The sequence below is a fragment of the Schistocerca serialis genome, chromosome 1, assembly GCF_023864345.2.
Source record: "Schistocerca serialis cubense isolate TAMUIC-IGC-003099 chromosome 1, iqSchSeri2.2, whole genome shotgun sequence".
Classification (NCBI taxonomy): domain Eukaryota; kingdom Metazoa; phylum Arthropoda; class Insecta; order Orthoptera; family Acrididae; genus Schistocerca; species Schistocerca serialis.
The window spans coordinates 1,097,298,507-1,097,312,422 of record NC_064638.1 but is presented as its reverse complement, the minus strand read 5'-3'; the positions used below and the strand labels follow the sequence as shown (position 1 = coordinate 1,097,312,422).

The following is a 13,916-nucleotide window of genomic DNA, read 5'->3' as shown; positions in this document are numbered from 1 at the left end:
CCCTCATTCAGTGACCATTAGGAAATTTCAATGATCATTAGGAAATGCAGAAAGACATCAAGAGGATTTCAGATTGTTGTAATCAATAGTAGCACTCATTAAATGGGGATAAATGGAAGTTAACACCTATAACAAAGAGAAAGAACCCAGTTACAGGATTACTAGTGAACATATTGAGCATGTCACAGTGTATAAGTATTTAGATGTAACATTAAGAAGTGATATTAAATTTAAACAGGTGAATGGAATTCGTAGATTTGTTGGAATGGTTCTTGGAATGTGCAATGGAGTGGTAAAGTAAATTACAAACAAAATGATAATGAAGCTGTTTGCAGTTTTTGTCAAGAAGTCATGACAACTTGCATCAAATGAATTCAGAGACCTGCTGTTAGGACTGTAGCTGACTGCTATAGCCGAAACTTAAACAGATTTCCTAGGATAAATACGACACAGTTTTCATGAAACTTTGTTGGGTAAACTTCAAGAACCTGTATTTAAGGAACACTGTGCAACCACTCTGTTGCCTCCATGGTATGTTCTGCCCAGGTACTGTGAGAACAAGATAAGAGAGAATCAGTGACTACAGAGGCATAGACACAGTCGTTTTCCTCACACTCCATTTGTGAATGTAGTAGAACAGTGAAATGCTGATATTGGTAAGAGGTACCTTCCACCCTTCCCTGTACAGTGGTTTGTGGTGTATATGCGCAAGTGTAGATTATATGTGCAAATGTAGATTAGTGTTTCAGTCTGAGATATTCTGAGTTTTGTATTACTGATATGCAGCATCTTCTTTTATTGCTTCTTTTATCCAAATGCCAGGAAATAAAGTTTCTGATCAGATTAGATACATGTCCTCATAGCCACAGAATGTGACATTCTTTGATAATGTCAATGATTTATGCTGCCAGTAACAAAAACTGCACAATCAATACAGTTTAATTTGCTGAAAATGTTTGTAGTGAAACTTAATTTAGCTTTCTCAATGCTCTATTCCTTAAGAAATTCGAATTATGAAGTAAGAAAATCATTTTACACAGAGTGACCATACAGTCTTCTAAAAAACAATGTCTTCTTCACTTTTGTGGATCCTCATCATTAAAGTTCATCCATTATCAGACAATATAACTTGTCCCATTTGAGAGCTAATTATAGTATGAGAGCTAATTATAGTATGCTGTAAACCTCATATATAACTTAAGGAACTTTGATACTAACTGATGTTGTCTCAGAGGCGTTACTATAGTCAAAAGACACCACCTGCAGATGAACCTAGGGAATGACAACAAAGCCTGATAGCTTGCCTCAGGAGTAGAAGAGTGAAGGGATGTGGCCACAAGCCAAAAGTGGTGCACACTGATTCATCGCATTGCTGCCTGGAGGCAGACATTGATGGACTTGACAATATGGCCAATTTGGTATGGAATATACAAACAAAATAGACACATTCTGATAGTAGTAAATTAAATGATCTCTGAGGGTTAATGACTTAATAAGATCATAAGTAGTAGTAGTTGAAGTATTAGAATTAATGTTTGTGTAACTAGCATTAGTTTCATTAGTAACAGTTTCTGTACAAAAATCAAGGTGATGGTAATAGTAATATGGCCTGTCTATGATTGTAATAGTTGTATTGTGTGGAATTGCAGTAGTGGTATGTGCTATTGAAACAGTACTAATAGCAGTAGGTGATAAACATAACTGTAAAGTTAATAACTGTAAAGTTAATTAAAATAGATTGAAATAATGGCTCTTTTTCCGTCACAGTAAAGGGATACTTGACAAAATGGAAAAAGATGTCATATGGAAACAACATTGTAGATTAGCATATAGGTAGTCATTTAAATGTTAGAGCGATAGGAGCAGAAACAAATAAAGATAAGGAAAAATAGCATAATAGACTCTGCAAACATAATTCATTATTTGAATAATGACACATTTCACACAGCAAGAAATTTACATATTTAGCATGTCTTTGCTTCAGAGGATGTCAGTGGCTGTGCCAAGGTGGATACACCTGCTCCTGCCAGATCACCGAAGTTAAGCACCATTGGGTGTGGCCAATACTTGGATGGGTGATTGTCCAGGTACAGTGCACTGTTGACATTTTTCCCTCTGCTTTTGTGGTAGAGGGGACAGGAGGGGTGGTGGTATGACATCCCTGATTACCAGTCTTTGTGCCAAATGTTCTGGATTCAATTCCAAACCTCTCCACAGTCTCTTATTTAAGTGAAGGCATGCGACACTGTTGATGGTGATCCATCCATCAGAGGGGGATGATAAGCTCAGTGGTTTCCATGGTGCTCTTTGAGAAGAGTAGGCTATGTGCCGGCACTGGGTTTCACCCACTTCCTTCTCTCATCATTTCCAACATGAACGTGACACACACCCATTACAGTCACCTACACTTAATACATTCGGCAGAGGAAAGGTGCCTACAGGCATAAAGGATAGGGAAAAATTTTCCAAGGAGCTAGCTGATCCTGCCCTTTGGGGTCTCCCAGCCATTCATGCCATATGAATTTACTTTACTTTACTACAGGGGATGCTAGAAACAGTAAGTACCCTTAACACTTATCAAGATATTAAATCTTTTTAATTATGCTTGAAGCAGAAAAAAGGGATGCAAAGGCAGGGATTTGAGAGAGAAGGTTTAGCTATTCTTTTGATTCCCCTTTGATGTAAGCAATGGAATGTGAAAAATCAGCTGGAGGTCAGTAAACTCCCTTAGGCTCAGCTTTTGAAGCTTTCTAAGGCCAACATAGAGCTGTACTCCCTAGCAGCCAGGCTCACAGTTCTTCGTTACATGGAGCTAACTTGCGTATCAACGCACAACTTTAAGGATAACTATTACCTGTTAAAAGAAAAAAAAGACCCTCTCAATATCAACAGGTGTAAAAAAGTTGACTGTCATTATTTAAATCCATGTGGAAAATATTTGATATGGTTCCTGAGAATTAAAATGCTGTAATATATTACATATGACGAAGAATTGGTGTGTAACAAGATGTACTACCATCATTAATGTATATTTTCTATATAAAACTGTAACAACTTTGATAATTCAGTGACAAAAAGCAATTTAACGAAAGATATATTGTGTCTTTTATAATTATACAGTTATGTATGCAGAAGAAAGATATAAGTAAGTGTAGGTGTTAAACTCATGTATCAATAGGGTTAGAGAAAATGAAGACTGTAACATGTGAAGAGCAACAACTGATAAGAAGCAACATGGCGTCCGGTACAGTTGTTTATAGTGAGAAAGTGAACAAAAGTTATAGTTGTGTGGTGAAAAACGGAACATACATAAATCATGACAGTGAAATAGTGAAGCTAAATGAACGTGTATCAAGCCTGCAATTAATTGTAGATGTACTAATGCGGGACATTGCGCATTTAGAAAATGAAAATGCCGAACTGAAAAAGGCGCGTAATATCCCGATCGCCAAAGCAAGTAAAACACGGAACTGGGAGCACAGGACTAGCATGATCACGGAAGAAAGAAGCGAAAAGGTGATAAATACAACGAATGGAACGAACCGCGGCAATAAAAGCAGTTTCAGTGTCCTACCTACAATAAACGAGTGCTCTGAAGTGGATATAGGCCTAAAGGCAGAAACAATAAGGCAACATATGTTTACTAGGCCAAAAAGGGTTGGTCGTGTGAAACTCAGTGACTGTAGAATTACTGTGGTAACAAAAAAGCGTTTTCATGCACTAGATTCAGATATAAATGTGGAATCCACGGAAAACTGTGACGACAACAACACGCCGAATCTATATAGTGACAAGCACATGAACAGAAACTTCCGCAATAAACGTGAAGACAAACTCAAAGTGAAAATATTCTCTGACAGCCATGGACGTGAGATCGCAAAAATACTACGTTACAGTCATTGTATACAAGCAACTAGTATTGTCAAACCAGGTGAACCCATCCAAGAACTCGTTAGAAACATAGAAACTGAAAATGATCGTCATATTGTCGTCATAGCAGGAGCCAATAATGTATATAAAAACGACCTCCACAGTGCAACACGAAACCTTAAAGCAATACTAAATTCAACAGGAGAGAAATCAGTTTTTGTAGTCGGAATTCCACATAGGCATGACCTTTCGGAATGGTCATGTGTGAACGTGGAAATCATAAAAGCAAACAGGCAATACTCAAAGATTTGCAGGGCCTACCCAAATGCATATTTTATAAGTATGGACTCCTTGCACGAGACATGGCATGCACCTTAATAACAGAGGCAAGAAGATTCTGTGCCAAAACATCAGCATGATACTGAAAGCATCTGACAACCAAGAAGTAATTGCTGCTCTTCCAGTTCCTTGCTTGACGCAAGCAGAGCCTGAAGAAATGGTTACTTCTATTGCAGCAGTAGAAGTAGAGGTGGAAGCAGCAATTGTACCTACACACATAACAAATGCTGCAGCAGCAATACCTACCACACTTCATCAACAGGATTCAACAGCAGCAGAAGATGAAGCAACATCCAAATCTCCACTGTCACCAGTTGCCACAACAATGCCTACAGCAGCAGCAGCAGTACCTATCACACTTCACCAGCAAGATTCAACAGCAGCAGAAGAAGAAGCAACCACCTTATCTCCTCAGTCACCAGATGCCACAACAGTGCCTCCAGACACCATAACAGCAGTTACATCAATTCCTCTAGTAGCAGCTTCATCTACAATATCATCACAAGGAGGGAAGAGTAGGTATACAACAGTAGATGTGCTACCACTCCAAGTGAACAATTTTTTAGTAAAAGGCAACAAGAGGCAGAAATCCAAAAGATAAGCCCTGAAAAACGTTTGAAAACCAATCACCATAGTGTTCAGTGTGTTAGCAATAAGAGCAGGGATCTTAAAATATGTTACCTTAACGTTCAAGGACTGAAAGATAAAGAACTTATCATAAATGAGTTTGGACTTGATAACCAGTTTGATATTTTTTGTCTGAGTGAACACTGGGCTAATGAGAATGAACTTGCAGTTGCCAAATTTGACAATTTTAGTATAGTAAATAGCTACTGTAGGAAAAAGCACATTAGAGGTGGTGTGGCAATTTATTCCAACCAGTCACTCAATTGTACAATAACCAAACTAGACCTAAATTCCTTGTGTGATGAACAGCACTTTGAAGTTACGGGTATAATCATTAATAGTCATAAGCTAATAGTAGTATCCATGTACAGATCACCAAAGGGAAGCATTAACATATTTTTAGAAAAAATGGACATGCTATTGAGTGAATTAAGTAATATTAAATGGCTACATTATGATATTGCAAAAGGAGGTGATTTGAATGCTGATTTTGATGTTACTAAATGTAAGGGTAGTGTTGCAGATCTGGAAAACTTGCTAAGACAATACAATTTACATCATGTTAATAACAGGCCCACAAGAAACAAAGCATGTTTGGATAACATCTTTGTAAACTTCAAGACCACTGAAAACATATGCGAAGTTGTAGTGTTCCCATTCTCTGACCATGACTCCATATCTCTAAATTATGCAAGTAAAATTCCCCTCAATAGGAGCAATGCAAACAGACCTGTCCCAACAGTTGTGATTACCAGACCCATAACTGAGGATAAAATTAACACATTTCGTAATTCCCTTGCTGACAGAGACTGGTTTGGCCATTGTAGTGTCGATGGACATTACACACCAAGTAATGATCTGCCAGCCAAAATAATATTTGATAGATTTTTTAATGCATTCTTGACCCTATTTAACCATAGTATTCCCATAAAGAAAATCAAAATAATGGACAGCAGCCCCAAATCCAGATCTCAAAACAGACAAAATATATAGTACACTAAACAGCTGACAGATCTAAAGAAACAAGTTTTGTTACTGTACAACATATACAATAGTATGAAGTCTGACTGTGCCAAATCAGCCAACGTGGAATGCAGGAATGAATACAAAAAAGCCATCCTGCAAGCCAAAAAAACCTACAATGCCAACAGCATACATAATTCCACCAATAAATGCAAAACTGCTTGGAAAGTAATTAACAGTGCTGCCAGAGATACTAAAAAAGACAAAATTAATATCCCACCACAAACACTCAATGAGTTTTTTATTAATTCAGTGAAAGAAATAGGAGACGCAATTATCAAACCAGACATTAGTCCATCAGAGTTACTCTCCCAAAATTGGGGTAGACAGTCACTAAATACAAGCATGGTAACCTTCTCCGAAGTATCGCCTAGATATGTACAAGGGGTCATAAAACAACTGAAATCATCTGATAGCTTAGATATATATGGCATATCATCCAACCTGCTAAAAAAAGTGTGTGACTGCATTCTCTACCCCTTAACCCATTGCATAAACAAGTGCTTACTTGAGGGATATTTTCCTGATGAGTTAAAACTGTCTAGGATCGTCCCAGTATACAAAAAGGGAGATAAAGACTCTCCATCTAGCTACAGGCCTATTTCAATAGTACCCACATTCTCCAAGGTAATAGAATGCATCATGTACCAACAATTATCATCTCACTTTGAGAATCTAGGAATAATTAATGCTACACAATACGGGTTTAGGAAGAATCTGTCGACCATTGATGCAATCAACACGGTAGTCAGTTACATCCTCAAAGTTTTTGAGAACAAAGGCTTTGCTCAGGTCTCATTCTGTGACCTAAGCAAGGCCTTCAACTGTGTTGAGCACATGCCACTACTAGAGAAACTAGTATTGTACGGCATCAAAGAAAACAGTCTCAGACTATTAAAAGCTTATCTCAACAACTGTAAACAGGTAGTTTGTGTTGGTAAGGAAATGTCAAACATAGAAAATGTTAAAGTAGGTGTGCCTCAGGGATCTGTACTGGGGCCCTTCCTGTTTCTGATAATGATCAATGACCTCCCCTCGTTTATTAGATCCACCACTGTATTGTATGCAGATGATACGACTTTTCTACATAGCAGTAACAGTCTTAATGATCTTAAAACCTGTGCTGAAAATACACTCACTCATGCAGCATATTGGTTCAGAGCAAATAGTTTCCTGCTAAATGAAAATAAAACTCAGCAGATAATCTTCACTCTAAGAGACAAGCCACTATCTGATGACCCTAGTTCTGTAAAATTCCTGGGAGTTTATTTAGACGATAAGTTATCCTGGGGCCAACATGTAAACTATATTAGTAGTAAACTATCTAGAGTAATTTATTTATTAAGACAACTCAGTAATTGTGTACCTGAAACATACATCAGATCATCTTATTTTGCATTTTTCCAGAGTATAATATCCTATGGCATTATCTTGTGGGGTAACTGTAGTCATATACATGACATCGTATTATTGCAGAAGAAAGCCATTAGGATAATTACAAATTCTTCACATAAGGCTCACTGCAAACCCTTATTTACTAAACAAAAAATTATGACTGTAATAAACCTCTATATATACAATGTCTTAATCTTTACGAAGAAGAACCTACAAGATGTGAAACGTAGAGAAAATGTACATTGTTACAACACAAGAAGCATCAAACACATATACACGCCTTACCACAGACTATCAAAATCAATAAATAGCTATGAAGTCACAGGGCACAAGCTATTTAATAAGCTGCCACATGCCATACAGGATCTTCCTGAACATACATTCAAAGAAAGACTGCATGAATGGTTTATTGCCCACCCGTTCTATGATATCAATGAATTCTTCAACTGTAAAATGCAGTAATCCAACAGATGACCCACTGTACATTTATTGTAATATAAGCTAAAATATTTCAGTAGTCAATACCTTATCACACTGTATTATAAATTGTAACTTCATTTGACGTTGTCAATTGCTGTAATGGCCTAAAGACAATAAAATCTTTATTATTATTATTTATTATTATTATTATTATTGAAGTATTTGTCCACCAACTTCCTTGCCAATTTCCATATTTATCAAATGTACAGAAGTTATGCAGAGTGTCCCAGGAGTAATGCTCAATCTTCAGGGATATGAGAGGAAAGCTCAATTAAAGTAAGAAACTTCATATGGACATATGCCCTATTCCAAATGACTTCTGAGATAGAACACATTTAGAAGGAATTGGAGTGAACTCAAAATTGAGCCCTGTGAGACTCCCTTTGTGATTTCTCCCCAGTACAATTAACTGGCCACCAAGATCTCCAGGCCTTATGCCATTATATTTTTGATTTGGGGTTGGATGAAGGCTGAGGTGTTCAAACAAATGGTGAATGTAGTGAATACATTAGATGACTGTTTGATCATATCATGGACACTGCTGCCCACATAGGGAATGTATAAATACAAGCAACACAGCATGTTCTCCCTAGAGTGCACAAATGCACTGAAGTTGGTGGTGGGATATTTGAACATTTATTGTGAATTGTACAAGGGCTGTAATGTGATGTGTTGGTTTGTTTACCGGTCAGTTTGGGGGAGGGGATCAAACAGTGAGATCATTGGTGCCATGTGATATGTATGATAATGTTTAGAGATGACTGTGTTAAAAATATATATGAGGGCTTGTTGAAAAGTAGTGCTTCTGAATTTTTTTACAGAGAAAACACTTAAAGTTTTTTTTTAAAATAAAACAAACATTGTTAACATTCTAAATCTTTATTCTTCAAGTCTACATATCTGCAGCACTCTGCCACTAAAGGGTTCTTAATTGTAGCATGTAACATGACAGTGTGTAATGTAGCTATGCCGTGCCTGAGAAACAGTGTGCTGTAATCAAGTTTCAAATTTGAAGAGTTCACCAACACATGAAACATCCTCTCCTTCAGCATGACAATGTCGGGCCACACATGAGCGCTGCGACATCTACAATAATTTGATGCCCTGGATTCACTGTGACTGATCACCCTCCATTCGGCACCGACTTGGCCCCGTATGATTTTCATCTGTTTCCAAAGTTTAAAGAACACCCTGAAAGACTTCACTTTAATAGTGATGAATCAGTGCATGCAGAGGTGAGGTTGTGGCTCTGTCAACAAAGTGAAACATTCTACAGTCAAGGTATCAACAAATTGGCCTCTTATCAGGAGAAATGCGTTCATTACCAAGGTGACTACGTTGAGAAATAAATTTGTACACTTGAAGAATAAAGTTGTTGAATGTTAATAATATTTGTTTTATTTAAAAAGCATTAAGAGTTTTCCATGTAAAGCATTCAGAGCCACTACTTTTTGGCACACCCTCTTATATTGCAATTGTTTCTAAAATCATGTTGCAGTGTTTACCATCTGGTGCTCATATAAGCCTGACAATGTGCTGAACATTACAGAAAATAAATATGGTATTGAAGTACATCTAATGTGTTCTGTTTGGAAAACATTTGGGATAGGGCATAAGTCCAAAGGACGTTTTCTTTTCTTTTTTTTTTCCCTCCCAACTTACCAATTTGTCTCTACCCAAGATTTGCAATGATTTGAAGCATAAATGGGGCTGAACTAAGTTGTTAGTTCAACAACGTGATTTTTTTTTCCAGTTTAAAGACTCGTCAATAGGGACACCTAAAAATTATGAAGCTTCCGTCCAGGTTATTATGTGATCATTATGTGTTTCATTAATCATTGGTGTAGTACCAGTACCTCTAGATGAACAAAACTGAATGTTGTGTCATTTCAAAATTGAGACAGAGACCATTTGCAGAGAACACTGATGACCATTTCTTTTGTTGCTGTATGTATTTTTGGTTTGAGCATCATATTGAAAGTGGTATGTCTTACCTTCTTTCAATTTCACAGCTAGCACACAGGCAATTGTTCAAGGATCTTCAGTTTAATAGACAAATATGAACTCAGTAACCTACCCTTACAGAATAAGTGTTGCCATTTTATGCTAAGTTTGTTTTTTATACAATACTTTTCCATCTTTATTATTGTTCATTTTATGAATGTTACCCTTTCTATACCACTTCGGAAATGTCTGCATACTGTAAATATATTTTGTCTTCATCATTAGATAAAAGAAATTCTAGTTGTTAAAATTATAGATTAAAATCCTATGCTTTTTAGGATCACATATAATTTTCCAGTTTATTTAAAATCTTTCTGAGTTGCTGTTACACAGTCTACTGATGCAGGCATAGTCATAATGTCTTCCATAGAATACCGGATCATAAGCACTACTGCTAGTTATCACTTGAGAAAGGCTTTTTTTGATATAAGTAAGCCCAGAGTGTGCTATATAGCTGTTCTGAATCAATAAATAAACATACCTTGGATTACTCAAAACTTCATTAATTGCCTGTAATAAGAACTCCTCTGTTACATTGGAGAAAAACAGCTTTATTGCATATCCTTTGCCTTCTGCCTGATTGACATTTACTCTTTGATCTGAAAAAATTGGTACTCCCAAAACAGGAACTGCGTGGTAGACAGCTTCCTGAAGGCTTAGTAAGCCTCCATGTGTTATGAACAATTTGACATTCTTATGTCCTGTCAAAAATAAATAATAACACCACATTATGATAGAAATATTGTTGCATTAGATTTTCACGTAAAAATGCATTATCTGTCAATTTAATATAACATCTATGGTGCAGCTATAAATTCAAGGACATACACAATATTTAAAAAAAAAAATTAAAACTACAATATTACCTAAAATGTCATTCTGAGGAAACCATTTCCCAAGATGAACATTTCTTGGTTTACCAGGCATTGTATCTTGGTCCCATTTCCAGAGTACTGTCTGGTTTAGCTTTGAGAATGCTGTCATAAAGGCAAGAAACTTGTCTTTTGGCATATCTGATGGTTGTATATTTGACCCCAAACTAAAGAATATTACTCCTTCTTTGGAATTGTTCAGTATCGCTTCAAGATCCTAAGATATTAAAACATTAGTAGTACTGAAAAAAATACTTTATTCATGGAGCTCTTTTGTGTTATTGTAATACATAATGAGGAACACAATACTCATTGTCGGCATGTGATAACTAATGCTGTGAAGTGGTTAAATTATTGTTACTATAATGAATGTTTTGTTTATTATAGACCACAAAGTACGTGTAAAAAATATTTCAGTAATGATAGTTCACAAATTTTCTTGACCTTACAGTTCAGGAGAAATAGTAACATCAATTGGCTTTCATTATCTTCAGATTGCAAATCCATCATATAAAATGCTTGACAAATAGGAAAAGTAAATTTGAATAAAAGCTTAAAAAATTTATCTTGAGCAATTCACATTTCATTGAGAAATGTTTATTATAATTTTGTGACTTACGTAATCAAAGCTATCATTCATTTACTTATTATTTTTTATTGCTTATTTCGCCTGACCAGATTAGATCCTTAAGGCCCTCTCTTACATTTAACCAGGAACAACACACCCCAAAGACTAAAAAAAAAAAAATTCCAATAATAATAACAACAATAATAAAGGGCATTTAGAATGATATAGATAAGCTTAGCACATTGGAAGCTGTGTTTAGTACAGTCATGAGTGGACTGGGTAAAAGAAGAGAAGATTGAAATGACAGTGACAGTGGCTGTTGGGGAAGAACATAATATAAATAGAGAACTCTGCTGACAAGGGCTAGGAAATAGTTGTGAGGGAGGGGAATTGATGAAAGTGAGCTCCACAGGATGTGGGAGAGATGGCTACCACGATAGAAAATGGACCAGTAGCTGTCTTTTAAAGTTTGAAAGAAATTTAATTTGTCTGACATTTTCGGTAGATTGTTCCAAAGCCAAGTTCCTGATACAGAAAATGACTTAGAAAATATGGCAGCTTTATTTGATGGTGGAGAGAGAATTTTACTTTGTTGGAATTGAATATTTCTGTTGTGCTGCTCAGATAGTAAAGCAACAATTGAAGACAAATAAGAGGGAGCACAATGATTGAGAAGATAATAGAGCAAACATAGTGTATAATAGTCTGTACACTTATCAGCATGTAGTCATGATGACTGTTCATAGGTTGGTGTGATATGGCCAAAAAAGCATAAATCATAACTATGTTATACACAAACACCCATCGCCAATTTCAGCCTGCATGAGCTTTCATACAAAAGTCCTTAGAGAATAGCATCACCATAGTGAAGTATGGGGAGTATTAGTATTTCTAAGAGCTTTTCTTGAGGTTGAAAGGAAATAAATTTTTCTATATCTCTGTAGTGGGTGAAGTGATGCTGATACCTTCTCACAGATTGCAGTTGTGTGTTCAGTCCAGTCTAAGTGATGGTCCAGAATTATTTCCAAGTTCTTTGCAGAAGAAGAAAATGTTATGTCTGTGCTGTTTAGGATTAATGGTGGAAGAGATTCTCTGAACTGAGGGCTAATAAGCCAAAGGGCTTCGATCGCCTATCATTGTGTCCTGAAATGAGGGACATCCTACCTGAGATACTTCCCACACCTCCATCGCCCATCCAATCTCCACAGCATCCTAGGCCATTCCTACATCACTCCTAATCCCAACCCTTTGCCATAGGGATCATAACCCAGGTGCAAAGCCTGCCCAATCCACCCACCCAGCACTTCCTATTCCAGCCCTGTCAGAGTTTATCCTACCCCATCAAGGGCCAGGCCACCTGTTAAAGCAGCCATGTCATTTCCCAGCTCTGCTGCAATCACTGCACAGCTTTTTATATTGGTATGACTACTAATCAGCTGTCCACCAGGATGAATGGCCACCACCAAACAGTGGCCAAGAGCAAAGTAGACAACCCTGTGGCACAGGATGCAGCTGAACATAACACACTTTATTTCAATGGCTGCTTCACTATCCAAGTCATCCGGATCCTTCCCTCTGCCATCAGCTTTTCTGAACTGCACAGATGGGAGTTATCCTTACAATATATTCTCCGCTTTCGTAATTATCCCGGCCTCAACCTATAGTAACATACTGTCCCCACACCCTCCACACAATAGTTTCCACCCCCTCTGTCCTATCATCTCCTCCCCATTCTCATCTCCCATGCTGTTTATTTGCAGCCCTCTGCTAATGCATCTGCCCGTCTTTCCCCACTCCTATCCTTTTTTGCTCCTTTTTACCCCACCTACCTGTCACAAAACATCCTGACACTGCACCTGTTGGCAGTCTAGTCACTGCACACTGCACCAGACAGCATTTGTCTCTCTCCCCGCCCGTACTGTACTATCCCTTCCCCTTCCTCATCCTCTCCAGACTGCTGCTTGCATCTCACGAGATTTTGGATTCCTAAGATGCTGAGCTGGTGGCCGTGTGTGTGTGAGATGTGCTTGTTTGTGTGTGTCTGTTTTACTGACAGAGGCTGTGGCTGAAAACTATATGTGAGTGTCTTTTAATTGTGTCTGTCTACAACTTGACATGTCTTCTTTATGGTGAATAGCAATCTGTCTTTTCCTACATTGTTGATATTCCTACCTGGAGTTTCCACTGTTTGATAATAGTTGCCCGTTATTTGTCCATAGCTTATTTCAGTTCATCAGTCAGTTTTATAAGTGCAGTTGTTGTGCAGCAATTCTGCTGGAAACTGGACTGGTATTCATCTAAAAGATTATTTGATGTTAAATAATTAGTAATGCAATTCATGAGCTATACATTCTAAAGCCTTGGTTAATACTGATGGGATGCAATTAAACTAAACACTTTTTACTGAGATATATCCACTTGATTAAGTAACACAAGATACTAATAAAAACCCTAAGAAATTGTGTAAATGGTCAGCATGTTGACATATTTTCTGCTTATGATATGCACTGTAAAATTTACTTGATCCACATTACAGACAGAGTCTGCAGCTATTTATGGACCATGAGGTAACTAGCTTAACACTTAGTTTAAGAATCCTGAAATAAGGTTGTATATGAGGAAGAGACCTGTAGACACTGGAAGGATTCAGATATATTCTTATTTTCACCTTGTCTAGGGCATTAGAGGCCATGGCAAGTAACTATAAGGTATTTCTGGAAGCGTATTTTATAGTCTAA

General features: G+C 37.1%; 2 protein-coding genes across 2 annotated transcripts in view; one reads left to right on the top strand and one right to left on the bottom strand.

The window, feature by feature from the left end:
* The window catches only part of LOC126455645 (UDP-glycosyltransferase UGT5-like), an 87,074-nt gene that overhangs the window by 10,331 nt on the left and 62,827 nt on the right, over positions 1 to 13,916 (bottom strand). The window contains exons 4-5 of the mRNA XM_050091414.1: positions 10,605 to 10,827; positions 10,220 to 10,439 (exon numbers count right to left, since the gene is read on the bottom strand). Coding sequence (XP_049947371.1) covers positions 10,220 to 10,439; positions 10,605 to 10,827 — 443 coding nt within the window. The remainder of the gene's footprint in view (positions 1 to 10,219; positions 10,440 to 10,604; positions 10,828 to 13,916) is intronic.
* LOC126459114 (double-stranded RNA-binding protein Staufen homolog) lies at positions 4,249 to 4,856 on the top strand. The gene is made up of 2 exons (XM_050095837.1): positions 4,249 to 4,393; positions 4,446 to 4,856. The coding sequence occupies exons 1-2, from the start codon at positions 4,286 to 4,288 to the stop codon at positions 4,659 to 4,661; spliced, it is 324 nt and encodes a 107-aa protein (XP_049951794.1). The 5' UTR covers positions 4,249 to 4,285; the 3' UTR covers positions 4,662 to 4,856.